At 45.0% G+C, this 25,395-nt stretch overlaps 1 protein-coding gene across 1 annotated transcript in view; it reads left to right on the top strand.

The window, feature by feature from the left end:
* Window positions 1–23,319, top strand: part of ESR2 (estrogen receptor 2) — a 59,810-nt gene extending 36,491 nt beyond the window's left edge. Inside the window, exons 5-9 of the mRNA XM_081912229.1 lie at window positions 2,415–2,714; window positions 8,075–8,213; window positions 10,051–10,184; window positions 14,241–14,421; window positions 23,037–23,319. Of these exons, the coding sequence (XP_081768355.1) occupies window positions 2,415–2,714; window positions 8,075–8,213; window positions 10,051–10,184; window positions 14,241–14,421; window positions 23,037–23,214 (932 nt within the window). The 3' untranslated portion in view covers window positions 23,215–23,319. The remainder of the gene's footprint in view (window positions 1–2,414; window positions 2,715–8,074; window positions 8,214–10,050; window positions 10,185–14,240; window positions 14,422–23,036) is intronic.
* Window positions 23,320–25,395: the final 2,076 nt, after the last annotated feature.

Here is a 25,395-nt window from a genome sequence, read left to right as displayed (position 1 = left end):
CCATATAAAAGATGACAAATAGGGGTTGGTATTTTCAACAGGAAGATGAGAAGTTCAGGTGCTTCTCTTCAGCAAGCTTCTCTTCAGGAAATTTCCAGGAAGGTTGTGTGGCGCACTTTCTGTACCTCTTCCTCCCCGTTCTCTGAGACTCTGGCTTTTCCCTTGTAGTGTGTAGGGGGAGGAGGGAAAGCACAATGCAGAATGAAAACAAAGGAGAGGGCAGGCTCATCTGATGAAGAGAGCACCAGGTTGGCATCGCTGGGATAAGATGAGTCACTTGTTTGACCACGAATATACCGTATTTTTCGACCTATAGGACGCACTTTTCCCCCTCCAAAAATGAAGGGGAAATGTGTGTGCGTCCTATGGGGCGAATGCAGGCTTTCGCTGAAGCCTGGAGAGCGAGAGGGGTTGATGCGCACCGACCCCTCTCGCTCTCCAGGCTTCAGGAAGCTCTGCACAACCCTCAGGAGACCGGCGCGACTTCCCGCCGGGCTCCCTAGGCTTGCGGAGAGCTGCCTGTTCTGGGGGCTGGGGTCGGGGGAAGCTCGGGCTGTGGGGGAAATATTTTTTTTTCTTTATTCCCCCCCCCAAAAAAAACTAGGTGCACCCTATGGGCTGGTGCGCCCTATGGGGCGAAAAATACGGTATGTGCTGCTGGTTCCACTTCCACTTTTCTGACTTTATTAATGGTGGTGGTAATTACAGGGAGTCAGCATGGCATTGATTTTTGGCAGAATAATGGCAAGGTTGACGCAGGATCTCTAAGAGGTGCAAGAACAGGGGCAACATAGATACTCCTAGACAGCAGTGGCTTTTGAAAATTCTTATCATAATGATCAGTTTCATAAAGAAAAAAATATTATGACCAATAATGGCTGGTGCACTAATTTAATATGTGTAGATTTCTTGACTTGCAAACTTGTTACAGTCGTACCTCGGAAGTCTAATGGAATCTGTTCTGGAAGTCCATTAGACTTCCAAAATATTGGGAAACCAAAGCATGGCTTCTGATTGGCTGCAGGAAGCTCCCGGAAGCTGCCGAAGCCCCGTCGAACTTTCAGCTTCCAAATGAACGTTCAAAAACTGGAACACACAATTCCAGTTTTCGATCGTTCGGGAGCTGGAACGTTCAACTCGCAAGGCGTTTGGGAGCCGGGGTACGACTGTATATTCCAAGGAAAAATAGAAATATTTCACATTTATAAATGAGTTACCAGCTTACCAAGTGATATGTCTTAAAAGGTCTGTTGTTGTTTTCAGTTATGTTGATGTTTCCAATAGAGTTTGGAAGTGATTGATGTTTGACCTGACATAAAAGAGAAAATTGAGTTGCTGACTTAATCATGGATTATTTCCTTCTCATTATTGCTACTTCAAACCTTTTCTCTCCACATGGAGAGGAATCGCAGTAAAATAAACATGCTACACATAGGAATTATTATTTTTCATATAAAAAGGCTCCTTATTTAGTGCTTTAAAACAAATCCATTCATTACGTTCTTAAAGCCATAACATTATTTTAAATTAAGAAGAAAACAAAAGGGTTAACACCTACAGTATTTGAAATGGGCGGGGGGGGGGGGGAGAGAACAGTAATTTGGAGCAGGGCTTTTAGTGTACCTGCCCCTGTTCTGTGGAATATCATTCCTGCTGAGGTACGACAATTGAAGACATTTTTGTTCTCTCAGGCTTTAGTCTTGTTTTAAACATATGTGCTTGTTTTCCTGTTTTTAACCACTTTTAATTATCTTGTGAGTAAACAGACAGTGGTTTAGAAAGTGACTAAATTAACTGCATGCAACACTATGGCTGTGTGCTCATTATACTAAATACTGTACAGTAGTTGGGAATGAGCCCATTTCTCAGTGGCAGCAACATTGCAAACCAAACATATATATATATAAAATCCAGCATATTCCTTCATCGCAGGGGTTTGTCCCTTCCAACTTTAGGATTCTGTGAGGGTCCTGCTGCCTCATTAATTGAGTAGCAAAGCACTTCACAAAAGGTCAGATTTGCAGAAATAAAGTAATAGAACATTCCAACAGAACATTCAATGAACATTGATATCAGCTATAAACTGAAGGTCCTGGAGAACTGACATTTGTGGCTGGGGAATGCCTGAGCAAAAAGTTAAGCTTTTAATTGATGGAGAAAGCATGCAACCATCGGTGCCCACCTAATTTCCGGGTCTACAACTTGAATGCCGGATGCACTGGGGAATTTGGCAATTAGTACATTGTTCTCGTATTGGCCAGTTTTGTGTTTTAAAATATTGTTATTAGAATATTTATTATTATTATTATTATTATTATTATTATTATTATTATTATTAATACCCTGCCCAAGGGAAATGTGGTGACTGGGTTAATGAAAAACTTCCTTTAGTTCTGAAATATTGTGAATTTCAGGTTCAAGAAGAGAGCGCTGTGGCTATCGCATAATTCGCCGCCACCGTAACTCAGACGATCCAGTGCACTGCGTAGGCAAAGTTAAGAAGAACAATGAAGCCATAATTCAAGTAAAAGAACTTCTGGTCAATGCACTGACCCCGGAACAGTTCGTTTCCATATTACTTGAAGCCGAGCCGCCAAATGTCTTGGTGAGCCGCCCCACCAAACCATTTACAGAAGCCTCTATGATGATGTCGCTGACGAAGCTTGCAGACAAAGAACTGGTCCACATGATTGCCTGGGCCAAAAAGATTCCTGGTAAGAATTTTGAACATTCCAGTTTTCCCAGTGGACTTTTCTGCCATGTAACATACATTGCAGACATAGGCTCTAGTGTAATTTAGATCCCAGAACAGATCCCATATTGTGATTTGGTTATGCAACCTGGTTTGTGCCATCGCTAGTAACAAGACACATGTTGAAATAACAGTAGCAAAATCACAGCTAAGAAGCTCAAATCATATATATCACTGACACCCTTCTTTGGAAATTGGAAACCAATTCCAGACTTCAACATTCCTAAACTTTACTTGCAGAAACTTATAGATTAATTAAAACATAACATTTACAACCCCGTGCTTCTCCAAGCATGGGCTTACAGTCTCTTCTTCTAACTTCCAAACAACTGTATTTTCCTCTCTTTCCAGAGCTCGGCACTTTCAGCCTTCTGTATCTCAATTAGGCCATGCCTTGTAGCTCCTATGGGAGACCTCCACTTTCACCTTCTCCTGCAGCTTTGCTCTCTTTCTTCCAAGCAAAGAAGAAGTGCTCCCACACTCGATTCAACTTAGCAGTGTTCACAGTGGATTCTAAAACACAGTCATCTTGCCAAACATAAAATTGGAGTCTTTCCTTCACTAGATACCTCCCATGCGACCAACGTTAGCCAGTTGCATGAGAATTACTAGACTCTCTAGAATTCAGTTACCAACCAATCAAATTTAAGCAACCTGGTAATGCATACAAGCATTTTCAATTTCAGTGAATTAAATTGCTATACTTAACAGCACATGCTTTGAATGTAGAATGTTTCAGGTTCAATCCCTGACCATTTCCCAGGAACTGCAGGAAGCTGCAACTCTCCAGACGTTGCAGGACTCCAGCTCTCATCGGCCCCAATGATCAGGTAGCAGGTGATGGAAAAGACTTTGACCTTGGAAAGCCACTGCTACTCAGAGTAGGCGATACAGATGTTGTTGGACAGTAGGGTAGCTAGGAATAAGGAAGCACCTTATGCAATTGGTGGAATGTCTTTGCAATTCCAGGCATAACTTTGTAATCAGAACGCCCACCCAACAGCTGCAATTTCTTATCTATATGGCTGCTTTTCTTTTTTCCTCGTGAGTGATTTGGGCAGAGTGAATGGAATCAATCCAAAGCCCTTTAAAAAATGAAAAGAAAATAAAAAGATCAACTTACTTTTTTTTTTAAGTGCTGCAAAACCAGTCCTTCAGCCGTTTTAAGAGTCTTGGCAATTTCTAATTTTTCTAAGGCGTCTAAAATGTGCACACAGCAGGGCGACTGAGAGCTGCCTGTTGCAAGTGGAAGGAAGGATCATAAATACAAGAAGAGCATTATATCTGAAAAGTCTCAAATGAAATTTAAAGTCACTGGGGTCTTGAGTGGGCGCTCCGGCGACGAGTAATTTTACTTTGATCATTGGAAAATGCCAGGCATTTGCACTCAAGCTGGGGAATGAATCCATTTTCACATTTGAGTGGCTGCTTATTTTGTCACTTAAAGTGTTGGGGGTAGGAGACAGAGATAGATAGAGATGATAGAGATAGAGAGAGTGTGTGTTTGGTAGGAGTGTCTGATTTCCCAACCCCAAGGTAGTAAATGCTGCTGTTAGAGATTCTATATTCCTTTCATATGGGGGGGCGGGGGACGATCTCTCTTTTCACAAGTTGATGATCCTCGGAATTATTGACCTCTTCAATTTCAGGCTGATCTGCCTTTTCTCTTTTCATTTGACTCTGAGCAGAAATGCGAACTAAATTCAAAGCATTATTTTTCAAAAATCAAGTTGGCATGCTGTACTTGTGTAGCAGGGTGCATCTGTGGTGCGAACGATGGCGGGGCAGGGTGGGGAGAATGAATAACAGTGCGATCGTACTGTAAATTTAGTACCACAGATTCCCTCCCTCCCCCATTGTGCATCAGCATTCGCACAGGCCAACAGAGCAGCGTTGCAACTCCCATGTTGACTCTGGAAGTAGGATACTGAGGGGAGTATTAGTGTAGTGGGGAGCAGGAGTTGGAGCACAGGACAGGGACTTTTTTTCAGAGGATGGGTAATGATGTCAACCGCAAGAGCACCAGGGTAACTGATGCCCCCTCCTTGCTTTGGCAAGTGCAAGAGGTGACAACGAGGCAGGGCTGTCTTAACCATAGGCGTTAGGGGTGTGGGGCACCCGGGCACTGGTCTCTCAGGGGCGCCAGGCTGAGAGTCCGGGGCCCGAGAGTTGGAGTCCGGGGAAGAGTCCGCCCATTGGCGGGGCCTTGCAGAACCAGGCAGAGGGCCGGGCCAAGTAGAGAGTGTGGCTCCTCCTTTTTTTTACCCTGGGGATAACTTAAGTCTTATAAATAAGTATATAAATAATTTTCACAAAAGTTATGCTGACAAACAGTTTTATTTCAAGGCTTGAACCGTATCTGCATATAGAGACAAAATGGAAAACATAGATATACGATTGTGAATATGCTGACCGAGACCCCCTTTGAAATCGGAGGCCCGGCCAAGTGGCCCATATGCCCCCTCCCCGTCTGGGCCTGCCCGTTGGTCAGAGCACTGCGGTGGGCTCTTCTGCACTGTGAACTTGGGGGCAACCGAGCCAGCGAGATACTGAGGCGGTCAATTGGCTCCGCCCTCCTGCATGCCTGGGATTAGCATAGGGCCGCAGAGAGGCCTTCCCAGAGCGCACTGTCCACCTGACGAGGCGTCCAGCCTCGCGCTCCTCTGTGCGCTGCTCTGCCTTGCCTGCACGTCTCGATGGCCGGCCCAGAGTGCGCTGCCCCCCAAAAAAGGTTGACAACTCTGGGCAACCTGGGGGTGTGTGTGCTGGGTGGGCTTTTGCACCCCAGCGTAACATATGCTTAAGACAGCCCTGCAACGAGGCTTCTGAGTTTGTGATCAGTTAGCGCAGCAGTAGTCAAAGGATGGGGGGCATCCGTAAGCAGAGGGTGGGGTCCTTATTCTTTCCCTTTGATGGAGTTCCCTCTTCATTCATGACAGCAGTTTAAATGGAAGATGGTTTGCCACCCTAAACAAAGTTTAAAATTTGTTCTTCACCTGGCTGAAGATATTTTGCTAAAGCTCAGTGCAGTTCAGGAGTAAGCACCGTTCAGTTCAAAGGAACTTTACTCCCAGAAAACAATTCAAAGAGCTGCAGTCATAGAATCATAGAGACGTAGTAGGGCTGGAAGGGACCCCACGGTCATCTAGTCCCTGGTCATGCAGAAATCACAATGATAGACAAAGAAGCTTTGTGCAAGGCAAGCATGATTTGGAAAAACTTGGGAGCAGCAAGGAGCTTGAAAAGCAGAAATGACCTATTCCTAGGCCAGTGCCTCTTTATTTTCTTTACTAACCGTTGGTATTGAGGTGGGAGAGAGGGGTTTTTGACCCTCTATTTCCTTTGTTCAGAACCTCTCCCTTCTGGAGTTGCTTTTTTTTTAAAGAAGGGGTGGAGAACCTCACGCCCAGATGTGGGCCCCCAGGCCTCTTCACTTGGCCTCTGGGACTCTCTCCAGCCATACACCCCCACTGACCCTCTTTGAGTGATTTTGCCTGGCTGGAAAAATGCCCTTGAACTGTTATGCCATTTGCTTGCCTGGCTAGATAACAGAGAGCCGTGTGGGTGTGAAAGTAGGTGAAATTAATATTAATTGCCCCTGCCTACTTTTGCTCTGGCCCTGCGCACCACTGGCATGTGGCCCCTAGAATGTTGCCCGGAAGGAAATGTGGCCCCTGAACTGAAAAAAACAACAACTGAAAACTGAACTGAAAAAAAGTTCCTCTTTCAAGCAAGATGGGAGGCAGAAGCAGCAGGGCTTTGTTACATTTATATGTGAGCAAAGTGTTGGTGCCTCGGCGCTTCTCCTGCACGTATCTGTATCCTTATTCCCCCCTCCTCTTCCTCCTCCTTTGCCTTTTCTTTTCCAGTTTGCCACTTTCCCCCTCTCTACGAAGATGACACTTCTCCTTCCCATAAGGCTTTGCTTCTGGTGCCAGAGAGAACAGCAGGTTGCTACTGACTCATTCGCAAGTGGTTTCACGCTGTTCTTGCTCTTGGGATGCAGCGTGTAGGAGTGGGTGTGAGAGATCCTGTGGGGTGGATCGCTATCCGTTAATTTCCCAGCAGCCCTCATTTTAGTGAGGATACCCTCCACGCCCTTTCTTTAGCATCCCAAATGATGGAGCAGGACATTTGAGAGAGCACAGCACCACAGCACTAAGACCGGGTCCATATGGCAGGCTTTTTGCACTGTGTTGCCGCTGCAAAGTTCTGGAAGAAGATCTCTTTCATTTCCCAAGTTGCATTTGTGTGGTCTATACTTTGCTCGCCTCTCGTGCTGCTGCTTCTGCCTGCTTTTCTTCGCTGCCTTGGGGTGGGGGTGAAATATACCGCAGTTCAAAAAGAAAAGGGAAAGGGAGGCTTTTGTTGACATTCCTGTCTAGAGACAGGCTTCATCCTGTGTGCCAACAGCCAACAGCACAAGTACGGGGATGAGTTTTGTTGAAAGAAGTAATCCAAAAAAGATAAGGAGTTGGTTTATGAGCAGACCAGGAACAAGCAGAAACTAGCCGAGCTTGTTGATCCTCTTGAGTTAGGGTTGTCATATTTCAAAGAGTGAAAATCCGGACACAAAAGTTGTGGAACTTTTTTTTAGTTTTGCCCAAAGTTGTTGAGCTTGCAAGATCTCAAAAAAAAAAAGAGGAAGCTATTTTAAAGGGGATTCGCCAAAATCTAGACTTCCGACACGGCTTGCCATACGTCTGGATTAGACATTAAAAAGCTCCATCCCTTGCATTATACAAGGCTATTTCAGAAGGAAGGAAAGGGAAAGGAAAACTGTTTTTCCATTTTCGACTCTCCAGTACCCCTCACAAGTATAAAATGTTCCAGTTCAAGGCTATTCCTTATACTGACTCAGCCAGTTTGTCTTAGCTCGGTATTGTTGACATCAGCTGCTACCAGCTCTATCCAAGGTCTCAGGTAGAAGGTCTCTTCCATCACCTGCTACCTGATATGTTTAACACAACAGCAGAAGGCTACAAGTGAAAATGAAGGTCTCCTTTCCCCCTTTGCTCAGATCCTTGTCAGCCTCTCCAGTACCTACCGCCCTGGGTTTCCCCTGTGCATATCTCCTCTTCGGAAGGATGACTCACGATTCCCAAAGCCCTGTGAGATCAAGAGATTAAGTGCTGCCAGCCTGGAAAAGTTCATGGTTTCTCTGGTTTTAAAAATGACATTCAAAGATGCGAGGCATTCAAAGTTCTGATTCTGAAATGATTTGATGCTTTCGAAAGTCACACTTTTCCATTCTAGAAAAAGTTGGGTGGTTAAGTGGATGTTTATGATGTAATGACACGCCCCCCTTTCCTCCCCTTAAAGGCTTTATAGAACTCAGTCTGTTCGATCAAGTAAGGCTTTTGGAAAGCTGTTGGCTCGAAGTGTTGATGGTGGGTCTGATGTGGAGATCCATCGATCACCCTGGCAAGCTCATCTTCGCACCAGATCTCGTACTTGACAGGTGAGAAAATGTAGCATCTTTTGGGGTTAAGGGGCTCCTTTTTATTTTTGCTTGTTAGTTTGATTTGCATTTCAACCTTGTGGCACAGAAACATTGTGGCAGCTGCCAACGTGGACACTTTAATGGGGGATAAGACATTTGTGTAGGATGAAGCTATCCATGGTGCCTAACAAGCATGATGACTGCATTCCGCCACCAGTATTGGAGATGACAAGCTTCTGAAAACTGGCAAATATAAGTTCTTTTGTGCTCATGCCTTGCTTGTGACCTTCTCAGAGCATCTTTTGGGCTGTTGTAGGAAGAGGACTAGTTGGGACTTTGTCGTAATAATGAAAATATTTGAAGTCCTTAAAACCATAGAATCATAGAGTTAGAAGGGACCACAAGGGTCATCTAGTCCAGGGGTCAGCAAACCTTTTCAGCAGGGGGCTGGTCCACTGTCCCTCAGACCTTGTGGGGGGGCTGGACTGTCTTTTTTTTGAGGGGGGGAGAACGAATTCCTATGCTCCACAAATAACCCAGAGATGCAGTTTAAATAAAATGACACATTCTACTCATCTAAAAACACGCTGATTCCCAGACCGTCTGGGGGCTGGATTTAGAAGGAGATTGGATTGGGCTAGATCCAGCCCCCAGGCCTTAGTTTGCCTACCCATGATCTCGTCCAACCCCCTACAACGCAGAAGTCTTTCACCTAACATGGGGCTCGAATCCACGACCCAGAGATTAAGAATTTCATGTTCTACTGACCAAGCTAAAGAAACCATTCAAGTTACAGTTCCTAACCTTAGAATAACTACACTCACCACTAGAAACCTCCAGATGATTGCCAAGCAGAGCATATGGTGATAGGCTGATTAATAATAACAATTATAATAATAATAATAGGAATAATTTTCTGGGGTGAATTTCAAGCCAGGATTGGGAATCTGTGGCCCTCCAGATGTTGCTGGACTCCTAGATAGGAATGGATGAATCTTCAATTTCAGGTCTCTAAGTTTATTTTGCCGGTCTTAAATTCAGTTAACCACAATTGGTGCAGCAACTTAGGATTTTTGCAAATAAACCATTCTCATGAATATTTGCCAGCATTTTCATGTGAATTTCTCTGCAACCATTTCCTCTAATATACTGCATTTTGTATGTTATTTTCACTAATATATTATGCACATTTCCCCCTAATACATGCACATATTGTTTGGTTGGAGACCAAAATTCAGTGAGGCATGAATGTCACTGTGTTTTAGTTTGTGTATGGGTGGAACAAGTGCAAATTACGTCGTTTTTAATTAAAATGCAAATAAAATCAAATTTCTCCTCTCCTCTCAAACTCCCACCAGCTCCAATCAGCAGAGATAGTGAGGGATGATGGGCCTTGTCGTCTAACAACTTCTGAGGGGCTACAGGTTCTTCATTTGCATTGTAAAGAGAAGGACAAGGATTTTGTGGAAGACACTTAGAATTTCAAGGTGCTCTTTTCAAAGACAAAACAAAAACTGGATGTTGACAAAAAAGGCAAATACAGTGGTACCTCTGGTTAAGAACTTAATTTGTTCTGGAGGTCCGTTCTTAACCTGTAACTGTTCTTAACCTGAAGCACCACTTTAGCTAATGGGGCCTCCTGCTGTTGCCGCACTATTTCTGTTCTCATCCTGAGGTAAATTTCTTAACCCAAGGTACTACTTCCGGGTTAGCAGAGTCTGTAACCTGAAGCATTTGTACCCGAGGTACCACTGTACATACTAGAGCATACTGGAGTGTTTTTTTGTTTTGTTTTGTTTTTAAAAGGAAATACTGTTTTGCGTCCGCAGTAATTCTTTTATGTCTCCAAAATTAGGGATGAAGGGAAATGTGTGGAAGGAATTTTGGAAATCTTTGACATGCTCTTGGCGACGACTTCAAGGCTCCGGGAGCTGAAATTGCAGCACAAGGAATATATTTGTGTCAAGGCCATGATCCTCCTCAATTCCAGTGAGTAGACGCTTCAGTCATGTCAAGCTGTGCTTATTACCGGGGACAAAAAGTTGGGTGGTAGCAGAAGAAATACCAAAGGGCACAAGAGCCATTAAGGCAAAGGGAGTAATAAATGCCCTAAGTGCTTTTTCCGATCTCATGCTCTAATGGTTTTATGACTGGTACACAGAAATAATACTGAGGTCACCATGTGCCGCTTCATCCTAGACACTGTGTTTTTATACTCGCCAAAGGCAAAACTTAAGGACCCTTAATGAAGCTGTGTGCAACCTGGGACTTGAGCAGTTACTCCTCAGTGCCTGCCCATTCGTGAGGCAGACTGAGGTGACTGCCTCAGGTGGCAGAATCCAAGGGGCACCTCTGTGGACACGCCTCCCCACTGTCACTGGAGAAGGGAAGAGAAGCAGAGGCTTCCAGGTTCTGTAGAGTTCTCGTGGGAGCCCCACAAAATCTTGTGAGAGCCCAGTGAGAAGGGTGCGGTGGGGGCGGGGCGCACCAGATGTCACCTCTGAGGGGGGTGACAAAATGCCGGGCGGCACTGCAGCGCGCCTGAGTCACGCATCTCTCCTAGGAGTGACACAGTGGCTTGGGTGCCCACAGGCTCCGCGCAGCCCCGAACAGTCCGCCCGCTGCCTCTCCCTCAGCTGTAGGGTGGCTGAGTGGGAGGAGACAGGCAGACTCCTCGGAGACCCCGTGGAGTATCCTGCCCACGCTGGCCCCACCCCAGGGTGCAGGGCACGCATGCCACCCCAGGCACCCGATCGGCTTGCTCTGCCACTGCCAGTGAGATCTTGCCAGCCATGTAACCCTGATAAGCAGGCTATGGAGGGGTTGGCAAGGTGAGTTTTGCGCCCACAGAAGTGCCCCATTTTGCCTCAGGCAGAGAGGTAGGACAGGCTGCCCCTGTCCCTCGCACTTGGTTTGAATCACGCTGCTGTTCATCCTTATGCACACGGCTGACCTAGGGAGCAATGGGATTTAAAACTGCTTTCGTTTTTTCTGGGAAGTGGCTGTTGTGTTCCCACAGGCTGCTGCCCAACTCTGAATGGGGCAGATACATCCAGCTGCTATTTGTCTGCGAATCTTCAATGAAATATCCTGAAATATCAATATTTCAAAGCATGTTCTTAACTGCCACTTAGCTAGTTAAACTAAATATCATCGCCATCAATGCACATGAGGCTTTGTAGGATTTTTTTTTAAGTCCCTGCCCCAAGGAACATACAAATGACATTTCAGCAGTGATGGCGGGACAACTGGGTTAGCAGGAGAAGAGGCAAGAAAAGAAAGAACAGTGAATGGAAGGGGGGAGATTATTAGAGAGAGAATATGAGCAAATGCAATTACACATATTTAACTTGGGTTGGAGAATGAAGATAAAGGGATTAAGCCAAAGGTGTTTGAAAAGGTGGCTTTTAAGCAAAGATGCTGGCAAAGTTCTCCTGAGTCAAGATAATTAACTTGTGAAAGAGCACTGTAAAGAACAGATGAGCTTTTAAAGTGTCAGCGTAAAAACATAGCAGCACAGTTCCAAACATCTTCTCTTCCCTCTTTGCCTGTTCTCTTTCCAAGACACGTTCCATCCAAATTCTCTCTTACATTGAAACAAATCACGCCCATCCCATTCTATTCTCACTGATCACTCTTCCACTGATACTCACAAGCACACCCTCCACCTAATCTCTCCAATATCTCCCACTCAGTTGCCCGTTAACATCAATCACGCCTTCCACTCGACTAAGAAATTATTGCAGAAACACCAGGAGACGACACCACTCACTGATGAAACTGTATAAAATATCAAAACAAAATCGCTACCCACCAATCGTACCGTAGGTAGTAACTCTGGTTGCTAACTCTGGTTGCTACCTCTCAACTAAGGATTCCTTTCTCTCACCAAGTCATGGCCTCAGACATTTACTGTTATTTATTAATTTATATGGGACGCAGGTGGCGCTGTGGGTTAAACTACTGAGCCTAGGGCTTGCCAATCAGAAGGTCGGCAGTTTGAATCCCTGCAAGGGGGTGAGCTCCCGTTGCTTGGTCCCTGCTCCTGCCCACCTAGCAGTTCGAAAGCACATCAAAGTGCAAGTAGATAAATAGGTACCACACCGGTGGGAAGGTAAACGGCATTTCTGTGCGCTGCTCTGGTTCGCCAGAAGCGGCTTAGTCATGCTGGCCACATGACCCGGAAGCTATACGCCGGCTCCCTCGGCCAGTAAAGCGAGATGAGCACCGCAACCCCAGAGTCGGTCACGACTGGACCTAATGGTCAGGGGTCCCTTTACCTTTACCTTTATTAATTTATATACTGCTTCTAAGCCGCTCGAACCTAAAAAAGCCAATTACAAAATGCCAACCTCCTTCATTAAAGCACACCCACTGAAACACCGAAATAAACGATAGTGATTAAAATATGCTGCAAAACAATACAGCCATCATAACCGAGAGACCCCTCTCAAGAGATCAACCATGGTTTCTTCAAGAGCTGACAGAGTGCCATTACCTTGGGGGCCTTTTGTATTTCAGCAGGGAGGGCATTCCTGTAATACCAAGACTTTTTTTTCAGCTGGAATGCACCGGAACTGAGTTCCGGCACCTCTCCGGTGGGCACCATTGCCACTATAAGAGAACAAGGGAGTTCTAGCACCTCTTTTTCTAGAAAAGTAAAGGTAAAGGGACCCCTGACCATTAGGTCCAGTCGTGACCGACTCTGGGGTTGCGGTGCTCATCTCGCTTTATTGGCTGAGGGAGCTGGTGTACAGCTTCCGGGTCATGACTAAGCTGCTTCTTGCGAACCAGAGCAGCACACGGAAATGCCTTTTACCTTCCCACCAGAGCGGTACCTATTTATCTACTTGCACTTTGACATGCTTTCGAAGTGCTAGGTTGACAGGAGCAGGGACCAAGCAACGGGAGCTCACCCCGTCGTGGGGATTTGAACCGCAGACCTTCTGATCTGCAAGTCCTAGGCTCAGTGGTTTAACCCACAGCACCACCCGCGTCCCAGAAAAATAGCACTTCGTAATACTGATGTGACCAGAGAGAGGAAAATACTGTTATTAAGAACCAGGAGCTCCAGATGCAAACAGCAACACCGAGATGAGTTCTTGCTCCTGTCCCCTGTGGTATGCATGGGAAAAGCATATTTGCAAAAGGTCTCAAGTTTAAGGCAGTATCCAAATAGGGTGTCCGGTTGGCACAAGTTTTTTTTGCTTGCACAGTCTCCTAACCCAAGCATACATCCTAAATCTGTTCTAGGGTGATGTGAAATTAAGGTTGGATACCAGCCCTTAATCTCTACATCTCACTTAAAAGGAGCAGGGTCTGGGAATGACCTCCACCTGTTAGCCACTGCCAATCAGTGTAGACATTACTGGGCTTGATGGGTGAATAGTCTGACCTGTTTCAAGGCAGTTCCTATATGTAATTAATGGAAATGTATTACATATGTCACCCCCATTTTCTTTCTTAAATCATAATCTCGGTGGCGAAAATACTCTAGAGTCAACCAATTTATGGACTTGACTTCAATTTTTCCATACAGAGGTGATGGAAAATGTAGTATTTCCAGGCACACACATTTTGTATGGAATTGGAACCAAATTGTCACCTGATCCTAAACCTATTTCCTTGGGAAGTATAGCTGCAGCTCAGTGCATTGCATGCAGAAGGTTCAATCCTTGCCATTATCAGGTGGGACTAGGTAAAAGTTGCACCCACAACCCTGGGGAGCTGCTGCCCGTCTGTGCTGCCAGTACTGAATGAGATGGAGCAATGGTTCAATTTGGGATGGAACAGCTTCCTGAATACCACATGTTCAACACGTGTGGGTGGGTGTCTCTACAAAGTTTCACGTAACTATGTTCTACCTCCACAGTCAGTTGCCACTGAATACCAGTTTCTGGGAACTGGAAGTAAGTGGCCACAGTTGCACTCAAGCACACTTTGGGAAGCTTCCCAGGCTGAGCTACTGTAGATAAGCCACACGCACCCCCCCCCCCGATGCTCTTATTTCTTAATCTCTGCTCATTTGGCATCTTTCTTGCGTAGATATGTATCCACTCTCCTCAGCTGCAGGAGAGTCCGACAGCAACAAGAAACTGAGTCACCTGCTGAACTCCGTGACGGACGCCTTGGTGTGGGTCATTTCAAAGAGCGGGGTCCCTTTGGCCCAACAGACGACACGCTTGGCGAACTTGCTGATGCTGCTCTCACATGTCCGGCACGCAAGGTAAGGCCATTCTAGGGGTGATCCAGATTCCCATCCTAGAGACCATTTTTAAAAAATCTGTTGCAAAATCAACAACAGGGCAGATGACTGGCCTGCTCAAGTTTTAGGTGTCCATTTCTCTTTTCTTCTTATTTTTGTTGACTCCCCACCCTTTTCCCCATGGAGTCTTAGTTTTTCCCCTTCTGCTGCACCCTATTTTCTATCTGTCAAATCATAACCACAATAATCTAATTCCTTCTGTTGCTCATAGCTCAAATACTGTTTGCAAGTTCACCGTACTATAATATTTCTTTAAATAGTCCGAAAAAGGCATCCATTCTTCCAGGATGTTAGCTTATCCCAAATCAGTCCTCTGGCCCATGTATCACAATCTTTCTCAATGTTGCGTTTCCAGCTGTTGCTGGACTACAACTCCCATCTTCCCTGGCCACTGTTACTGCTAGCTAGGGGAGGATGGGAGTTGTTGTTCATCAAGGCTTCTGTAGCACATTATCCAGATTTCAGGCTTGCCAGATCTAGTTTGGTTTTTATTAGAGTCCCAAGAGCTCTTAACTAGAAGCAAGGGGGAAAGACAGTTGGAATGCAAGAACAAAGTGTCTCTGAGTTCTGAGTCAAGGAATTTGTTTTCAGTACCAAGACTAAAGAGAGCTCACTGTGCTTTCCCACAAGAATCCAACCCTGGTTAGTGTTCTTCATTTTGACAACTGAATTTAGGTGGGGGGAAAGATCGCCGTTGTAAATAAGCAAGAGTCGGTATTTGAGGAGGCAGCAATTTCCATCCTGTACCGTGTTCATCACAAACAGCTTTGCTTCCATTCCTCCACACTTCAGCTTCCCCTAAAACCTCCATTGCTCTCACTATCTGTTGTGGCTGAAACTAACATACATTGGATTGCTGGTGTAGTGTAAGACGATGGAGTGTTGTTGTTTTGGAACAGACAAATTGGTGGTTCGCTTTGTGCTTTGTGACCAGTGTTACGTTCTGCATTTTGAGCTAATGCTTTCTTAAGTTTAGCTTAAGTTTATGCATTGGGATTCCAAAAACTGTGCCCTTCACTGAAAGAAGTTGGCTGATGGTTTTGACTACAAAAGGGCTCCTTGTTCTCAGTGGGCAGTTGGATAGTTTAAACTGAGAAGCAATTCTTAATTGGAATGGAGCACTTGTGTTTTCCCAAGGCTTCCGATTGTAAACCATGGACGATAAGGCTATCGGTATCCACTAGACACAACGGCCATGTGTAATCTGCAGGTTCAGAGGCACTATGCTGTTGTGAATATCAGCTGCCGGTGAGCCACAACAAGAGAGAGAGCTGTTGTCCTGATGTCCTGCTTGCTAGCTAGCTTCCCAGAGGCATCTGATTAGCTGCTTGTGGGAACAGAATGCTGAATGAGATGGTCCCTTTTGTCTTATCCTGCTGGGCTCTCCTTATGTTCTCTTGCTTGGTCTCACGGTACTCACTAATCAGGCAAGAGTAGGTGCTTGTGCTCTGATCCAGGAGGGCTGTTGGTATGATTTTGCTGGCATCATTCTTAGCCCACTAAGCAGATCAAGGCTCTATTCAGGAGACTTGATTTACCTTCAACAGTTAACGCAAGTGCTATTAAAATGCTCCATTCAGGATAACATTCAGTTGCTTAGAGCGTGATGCTGAGAACGCCAAGGTTGCGGGTTCGATCCCTGCATGGGGCAGCTGCATATTCCTGCAATGCGGGGGGTTGGACTAGATGATCCTCAGGGTCCCTTCCAACTCTACAGTTCTATGATGGTTCTGGTTTAGATTGCGTGGGCCAACGCATGAGGATGGTCTCATGATACTATTTATGCCTTGGGTTTGTTCCAAAGAAACAACTCACCCTAAGGTCAGACTTTCCCCAGACTGCATCATTTCAGCTGGGAGATGGCATATTCAAATGCTCCTTTCCACACAAACCAAATGATGTTGGAGAAAAGGCTTGCCAAAGTCTCTTCTTCCTGGCAGCTGGTTTTCTATGTGCAACAAATTCTGTATACGGGACAGCATTCAGCCACAATAGCTATGTACATTCAGTTGCAATCAGGTCCTGCTTGGAGACTTCCCATAGGCATCTGGTTGGCTGATGTGGGAACAGGATGCTAGCCTACATGGTCCATTGGCTGATCCTGTGGGCTTTTCTGATGTTCTTAATTTTCCACCCATAGCCTGCAGCCATAAAGCCCAGGCACAGTTTTGCTGCTTGGTGAGTGCTGGATCCTCCCTGTGGGCATATCTAATAAGAATGGTAACTTCTTTAGATTTTCCTCGCAGAACTAAGACACGTTATATTTTTTTCACAAGTCAAAAAAGGCTATTCAGCAGCTGCATTGCTCACAAAATTATATCATAGGGGATCCTTAGGGTCATCTAGTCCAACCCCCTGCAATACAGGAATCTTCACTAAAGCATTCATGACAGATGGCCATCCAACCTCTGATCAAAAACCTCCAAGGAAGGAGAGTCCACAACCTTCCATGGTCAAATAGCTCTTACCGTCAGGAAGTTCTTCCTGGTGTTCAGTCAGAATCTCCTTTCTTGTAACTTGGAGCCATTGGTTCGTGTCCTACCCTCCAGAGCAGGAGAAAACAAGCTTTCGCCCTCTTCCAAGAGGGATATTAGAAGATGGCTGTCATATCTCCTCTCAGCCTCCTCTTTTCCAGTTTCATTCATTCTGAAAATTTCCACTGCTGTTATAAATGCGTTCTGGGTCTTCATTTCAAAGGAATTCTGTGACTCACAAAAGGCAACAGCCTCTGTGGTTTTTCTGATGAGATAGCTGCTATCTCTGTCTGACGCATTCAGAACTTTAGGTTAGAGAAGTCAAGGCCTCAGTTTAAGTTGCTCTCATGTCATCAAACCCCGGAGTCAGCAACTGTGTTCAACACTCACATCTGGAAAATAATATCTAGCTGTTCTCATACAAATATCCTATTTTTTTTGTTTTGTTTTTAAATTAAGATCTTTGTACACTGCCTTGAACAGAAAGATGTCCTGGATTTCAATTGGTATGTTATTTTGCAAGTACACGTGGCTATGTATGGATGGTAAATGTAAAGGAAAAGGGACCCCTGACCATTAGGTCCAGTCATGGCTGACTCTGGGGTTGCGGCGTTCATCTCGCTTTATTGGCCGAGGGAGTCAGCATACAGCTTCCGGGTCATGCGGCCAGCATGACTAAGCCGCTTCTGGCGAACCAGAGCAGCCACGGAAATGCCGTTTACCTTTCCGCTGGAGTGGTACCTATTTATCTACTTGCACTTTGACGTGCTTTTGAACTGCTAGGTTGGCAGGAGCAGGCACCGAGCAACGGGAGCTCACTCCGTCGCGGGAAATCGAACCACTGACCTTCTGATCACCAAGCCCTAGGCTCTGTGGTTTAACCCACAGCGCCACCTGCCTCCCTTGTGTTTGGATGATGTAATGCTAAATCTTGGTTTGGTGTACATGAACAAGCCTAGCTTCCCTCCAGAGTCACATGCTGCAGCTACAACTGGGAGATTTGAAGCTTCTGTTTCCATTTCAGATCCATCACAATTTAGCATGTTGTCCATTTAGCATGTTGTGGTTAATCTTAACTATGGTTAGTGGAAAACAGTTTCATAAACCATGGGTCGAAGCTGGCTTGTTTCCATGGTTTGTACTTAAGGTTAACCAAAGTTTGTCCGGGTTTGGATGACATGGTATCAGCTGCCCTCCAAGATCCCTTGGGGGGATCCCCTGTGGACTGGAGCAGGGTGCCCCTGCCCCTGCCCCTCCCATCTAATGATCCAGCCCAACGCCTCTTTTGCTGAAGGAAAGTTGTGACAATAGCAATGAAGTAACCTGAAAAGAAATGCCAGAATTTCAGTAGTTAACATTATATATATATTTTTTAATAGAATATTTATTAAGATTTTTTATAGTAATTCAATAAAGATAAAAAGAAAAAGTAACAAAAATACAGAATAGGGGGAAAAAAGAAAAAATTAGAAAAAAAACCCACACAGATTTTCCATTACTTATTTTCCTTTAGCTTGTTTTCCGGACCTCCTCATACCTCCCTTTTTTGTATTCCACTTCAAATTGTTGGTTCAGCAAATCCTTACCATTAATTTTTTCCCTATTTCTAACCCTTTTTTCTTACTCTTAAAGCATTACAGCTGGTAACCACTTAATTTCTATCCAACATCATTCTAACATTCATTAATTTTACAATATTTCTGTAGGTAGTCTTTGAATTTCTTCCAATCTTCTTCCGATGACTCTTCTCCTTGGTCTCGGATTCTGCCAGTCATTTCTGCCAATCCCATATAGTCCATCACCTTCGTCTGCCATAGTAGTTAACATTATAGGGTGGGTGGGTGGGTGGGAAGCTCACTTGAAGGCTGAGGTGGAGGCATCAAGCATGTAGCCCCTTTTATGCTCCTGGGGGCACCAGTCCTCCACAGTCTCTCTCTGGTCCACCCACCCCAGAAGCCGCAGCACCTGGGAGACCAGCAACGAAGCTGATTGGCTTGCAGTTCCACCACAGTCCATACCCTCTGCCCAATTGTGAGGCATGCACAATTCATTCTTCACACTCCCCCAATCTCTTTCTGTCTCTGTTTTAAATGGATGCCGGCTCTAAATATCTGTTCGTTTCATCACCTTTCTTTCAAGAAGAACAGAAATTGGACAAGAGTTTCCATTAATATTGCTGGATTGCATTTCTTCCCAGCAGAAGAGTAGATGAGTTTTGGCTGAATAAATGATTAGCATGGATTCTTTTCTCTTTTTTTTGCTCTGCCCACCCCTGGCAATTATTTATTCTTGGATAGTGTTAGAAGTCCACTCAGTAATTATGTTAAAATGTTCGTTCATCACAGGAAAATGTATCTGTTCCTTTTCTCCCCCCTTTTTAAAGAATGACACATTAAAATGATTTGAATCAAATTATTTTAGTTGTATGTAGGAATTACCTCAGGAATATTGGGCTGCTGTTTTTCCAGGAGTGAAGATAAGGAATGGAGCAACTTGGTTTATGGCTTATTTTTGCATTTATGTGTGTGTGTGTGTGTGTGTGTGTGCATGCATTTCCATTAACCCAATTATTGACTGCATGAATGCAAATCAAAACAGTATGTTAAACAATGGACTGAATAGCAGTATGGCAAAAATACTGTGGCACGAATGGGGAACCAGTAGCCATCTGGTTGTTGTCGGACTACAACTCTCATCATCCATGTCCATTGGGCACAATGGCTAGGAATGATGGGAATTGGAGTCCAGCAACATTTGTTGAGCCACAGATTACTGGGCAGCCAGTGTGATATCTTTCAACTGTTGTTGGACTACAGCTCCCATCAGCCCCAGCCAGCATGGCCAACGGTCAAGGATGATGGGAGTTGTAGTCCTAACAGCACCTGTAGGGCACCACATTGGCACATGATCTTACTCCAGTCACATTTTTCTTGTGAATGTAAACAGTCCAAAACAACCCACTGTGGAGCAGAGTGTTCATTGGCATCACAAAGTTTCCTCTTCTGCTTTCTTTCCTGTTTGGCTAACATAAGTAGCTTGTAAGGTAAAGGGACCCCTGACCATTAGGTCCAGTCGTGGCCGACTCTGGGGTTGCAGTGCTCATCTCGCTTTATTGGCCAAGGGAGCCGGTGTACAGCTTCCGGGTCATGTGGCCAGCATGACTAAGCCGCTTCTGGCAAACCCGAGCAGCACACGGAAATGCCGTTTACCTTCCCGCTGGAGTGGTACCTATTTATCTACTTGCACTTTGACGTGCTTTCGAACTGCTCGGTTGGCAGGAGCAGGGACCGAGCAATGGGAGCTCACCCCGTCACGGGGATTCAAACCGCCGAGCTTCTGATCAGCAAGTCCTAGGCTCTGTAGTTTAACCCACAGCGCCACCCGTGTCCCTAAGTAGCTTGAGAAAGGCTCAAAAGCAATTTTTAAGCCTCCTGTGTGAAAATGCACTTAGGTACTCAGCTGGTTTGCCATGGCAGAGACTACATTCGCAAGCTCCAATGAGGTGGCCGAGTTCGGAGAAGATGGAACAGACTGTACCACTTCAGCTGTGTGTGAATGGGAGGGGAGGCAAGATACGAGAAAATAATGCTTGTAGGTAGAAAATGACTCCATCAGGGAGAACAAGTCTAGGTCAGGACTCTCATTCTGTGCTAATGTTCTGCCTCCAGGGTGTTTAGAAGCATTTAGAAATGTCACACACAAACATCTTCACCTGAAGTGGTACAGACCAGTTTACCACCTCATTCTGAATTACATCTGCTGCAAATATCTGCTATCTGGCTCTAATGCTTAATAGCAAGAACCATGCACACAACTCTTATTTGCCCCCAGTTCATAGAAATGTAGAGATGGAAGGGACCCAAGGGTCATCTAGTCCAACCCCCTTGCAAAGCAGGAATCTCAACTAAAGCATCCATGACAGATGGTCATCCAACCTCTGCTTAGAAACCTCCAGTGAAGGAGAGTTCCACTGTTGAGCAGCTCTTACCCCAATAAAGTTTTTCCTGATGTTTAGTTTGGAATCTCCTTTCTCGTAATTTGAATCCATTGCTTTGGGTCCAGAGCAGGAGAAAAGAAACTTGCTCCACCCTCCCTGCGACAGTCCTTGAGATACCCGAAGATGGCTCTCATATCTCCTCTCAGTCTCCTCTTTTCCAGGCTAAACATGCCCAGCATATAAACAACCGTTCCTTATAAGGCTTGGTTTCCAGACCCTTGATCATCTTGGTCACCTTCCTCTGCACATGTTGACAACTTCATGGCATGGAGGAAATTAAACGTTCATTGAGAGGGATGGATTGGCCATTAGCTTAAATAGAGCAGGGGTCTCCAAACTAAGGCCCGTAGGCCGGATAAGGCCCGAGGGACTTGTTTATCCGGCCCGCAGCAACCCTGCTGCCCGCTGCCACTGTCCACTCTTACCAGTGCGGCACTGCGCTGCACGGCTGCCCACTTCCAGGTCGGAGGAGCACCAGAAATAGCTTGTGCGCATGCGCAAGCATTATTTCCTGTGCACATCCTTGTCAGAGGAGACCCGTGCACATGCGCGCAAGCTATTTCCGGTGCTTCTCCGACCTGGAAGTGAACCGGAAATAGCGTGTGTGCACGCGTATGGGTACGCGCTCCCCTGCCCTCCGGCCCGCCACATAATCAGTGCTGGAGACACCGGCCCGAAGCACGGTAAGTTTGTGGACCCCTGAACTAGAGCATCAGATGCATAGCAGGGGAGAGGAGGATGTCCAGTGGTTGACAATGCTTTTATTGCTTTGAGACAGAAATTCCACAGGTACATCTCTTTTTAATAAAAAATTAATGGCAAGTCACAATACATAAAATGCCACAAAACATACAAAACCATGTATTTTTTTTTAATTGATACACCAAAAAAGGAGAAAACAAGACGAAAATACAAGCAAAACAGTGATAAAGACAATATTAATTACAAATCAATAAAGCAAAAAGCGGTCCTTGGACTATAGACCCGACCTCCCATCCATTCCTTGTTTCAGTTATCTGTTATTTGTTGACAATACACATTTTTATCTTAAATTAACTAGTTATTGATTTATCCTAGGTTTCATATCTTTCTTAAATCTACTACTAAAGTTATTCAAATGCTGTGACAGAGTTTAAACTACTGTAATTGTTTTTCAAGTAAACTTTGAAGACTTCCCATTTCGAGATGAATTCCTGTTTTGGTTTGTTCTTTGTTTTTTCTGATAAACTATCTAACTCCACATAATCTGTTAGCTTTTGGATCCATTCATGGTTAGAGGGGATTTCATCAATCTTCCACTTTGTAGCGATAAGAACTCTTGGAAGCTGCCCAGAGTGGCTGGGGAAGCCCAGCCAGGTGGGCGGGGTATAAATAAATTATCATCATCATCATCATCTTGCTGCCACTGTGGCGTATAAAAATATACTCTTCATTTTTTGCGGGATATCCAAATCTGTGATTCCCCAGGAGATAAGCTTCTGGTTTTCTCTTGAAATATTTATTATTTTTTGTATTTCTAAGCAGATACTCTCCCAAAATGCCTGGATTTTTTTTGCATAGCCACCCCATATGATAGAAAGTGCCTGCTTTATCTCCACACCTCCAGCAATTACTTGGGACACTTTTGTACATCTTTGACAGTTTCCAAGGTGTTAGATACCACCAGTGTTGCATTTTTAGGAAATTTTCTCTTAAGACGTAACAGTTTGTGAATTTCCAATTATTCTTCCACAAATTTTCCCACTGTGGCATGGTTACTGAATACCCAAAGTCTTGTGACCACTTTACCATGTCCGCTGTGACCTCTTTGACTTCCCAGTCAAAAAATTAATGGCAAGTCACAATGCATAAAATGCCACAAAACATGCAAAACCATGTAAAAGGGTCAAACTGAGAAACAAGGACACACAACCGATAAAATTATTATTTTTTAAATATCCCTGATCTCTTCCCTCTTCCCAGCTACTTCTGCTGTCATGGTCTGGGAAAGGCTTCCAGAGCTAGAGGTGAAAAAGCTGTTGCCTAATGGACAGCAGAAAGTCTCTCTCCCCACAGTGCATTTTAAACCTCAGTGCCTTTCTGTGACCTCTTTGCTTTCTTCACAGTAACAAAGGGATGGAGCACCTTCTCAGCATGAAATGCAAGAATGTCGTTCCCGTCTACGACCTACTGTTGGAGATGCTCAACGCTCACACCCTCCGAAACAAAGCAAAAGCCTCTGCCTCTAATATCCAGGTCACCCCATCGGAACAAACTAAGAGCGCAGATGGACCTCAGCAGTGATTTTGTACCAGAACGGGAGCCCAGGGAAGCACCAAGAAAACAGTCCCAAGATTCAAAATGTGGGTGTTTGCTTTAAAAGAATGAAGGCACAAATTTTGATCTCTCTCTCGCCTGGAGTTTTTTAATGGGATTGTACTCTAATTTTTTCACACTGGATGCAGTATGTCTTGGAAAAGCCTCATGGGGTTGGAATGGAAGAATCTGCCGGTGAATGTAGCTTTATCATCAACTCTGCACTTCTGGAGTGCCTTTTAGAGGAGACTGTTGAAGTGCCATATGCGCCTTAAGCTTCATGGTTATCCTAGTTGGGTGGCAGAGCACATTTTTTTCGTAGAAAGAAGGAGGTTGGGGGATGCACAGACCTAGGGTTCCACTGCAAAAAAATGGGAGCAGCCTCTTCTAACCGAAGTAACCTATGGAATACGCTGTACATTACAGCAGACAGGAGGGATCCCGTCCACCTTAAGAAATACGTGCTGTTCCAACTTGCAAAAGACATGGATAAGTTTGCCTTTGTGCAAATGCGCCTTTGATCAGTAGTGGGAGAAGGAGGTCCTCCTATTTAAAGGAAAGCGCTTGGAGAGTTTGTATCCTGACCCACTTTGACAATGTGGACCAGAAGCTTATTTTTTATTATTACAAAGCTCCAGTTTGTATTGACAGTTATCTAAGCATTTGCCGTGTTTGATTTCTGTGCTCGAGCACTTGAGTGGGTGCAAGGCTTGGCCTTTTCATTTCCTGCTGCAGACTCGTTCAACGTATTGCCATGTGTGGAGGAATTATTGCTATGAATAGTCAGAATTCGTGAGTAATTATTTCATGCTTAGCTACACAGGATCGATATGATTGTGGCTATAATTGTGGAAACAGGTTTTGGTGTCCATAAGTGTATTCATTCTATGGGGGGCGGGCAGGATAAGGTTCCTTCCGGTGGACCAATTAGAGTATGTCCCAACAGGAGCAAATGAAACTGCTATGTGCCATATCAGTGCAAGAATTCCAATGCACGTGCACAAACAGTTCTCCCAGTAGCAAGCGCTTTCCCAGTTACTTCAGTGGAGGAGGCATCTCTGCACACAAAAGAGAACATGCACAGGTTAATGTGAAAGCGTGATTACTCCCCATGCAAATGTGCCAGCATTTCCTGTGCGCATTAGCTAATGCACCTTGGCTAGAAAAGGGAGCCTGGAGCATGTCTGTCTTCAGGCTTCATTGGAAAGCCATGGGGAAACTCTTGGATAGCTCAGTTGGTTAGAGCAGAGTGCTGAGAATTCCAAGGTTGCAGGTTTGATCCCCAAATGGAACAGCTGAATATTCCTGCATTGCAGGCAATTGGACTAGGCAAACTCAGCCCTCCAGATGTTTTGAGACTACAATTCCCATCATCCCCGACCACTGGTCCTGTTAGCCAGGGATGATGGGAGTTGTAGCCTGGACTTGACAATCCTCATGGGCCCTTCCAACTCTACAGTTCTATCATTCTTACTTGGTTCTATTATTCTTACCTGATACTTAGCATGGGAAATGTCCAGTGGGAGGCAGCTTACCCCTAGACACCCTCCCATGTACTAGGAGAATCCAGTGACAACCACAGTTGCCTCTTTAGACCAGCACTGGCTGACACACACACCCTCTCCCAAATTTGACCTATGGGAATAAGAAGCCCTGAAACTATATCAGTTTCCACGCAGTTAGAGCAATCCGGCAGTGAGCTTCCCTGCCCCATGGACTGCTGAGTCATTATTTGTATCTCGACTGCCAATTTATGCACTCTCAATTTATGGCACAAAAGCTAGAACAAGGGCAGAGAACTTGTGACTGCCCAGATGGCAGCATTTCCAATGGACATGGATGGTGGGAGTTGGCATCCAAAAACATCTGCAGAGCCACAGAACAGCCCCCCCAGCCCCGAGCCAGTGGCATGCTTTATTTTAGGCTGCAACTCCCAAACTTATGATCTTTGTGACGCCCCTTTTTTCTGAATTAAAACTGAATTTTTCTGAATTAAAACTGAATTTTTCTGAATTAAAACTGAATTTTTCTGAATTAAAACTGAATTTTTCTGAATTAAAACTGAATTTTTCTGAATTAAAACTGGAGGCACCTTTCACTCCTCTGGCACACAAACAGTTTGCAATGTAAAAGCTGATGCCAAAATAATCTGTTGTAATGAAAATAATG

The sequence above is a fragment of the Podarcis melisellensis genome (assembly GCF_964234715.1).
Source record: "Podarcis melisellensis genome assembly, chromosome: 1".
NCBI lineage: Eukaryota > Metazoa > Chordata > Lepidosauria > Squamata > Lacertidae > Podarcis > Podarcis melisellensis.
This window is presented reverse-complemented; position numbering and strand designations above follow the sequence as displayed.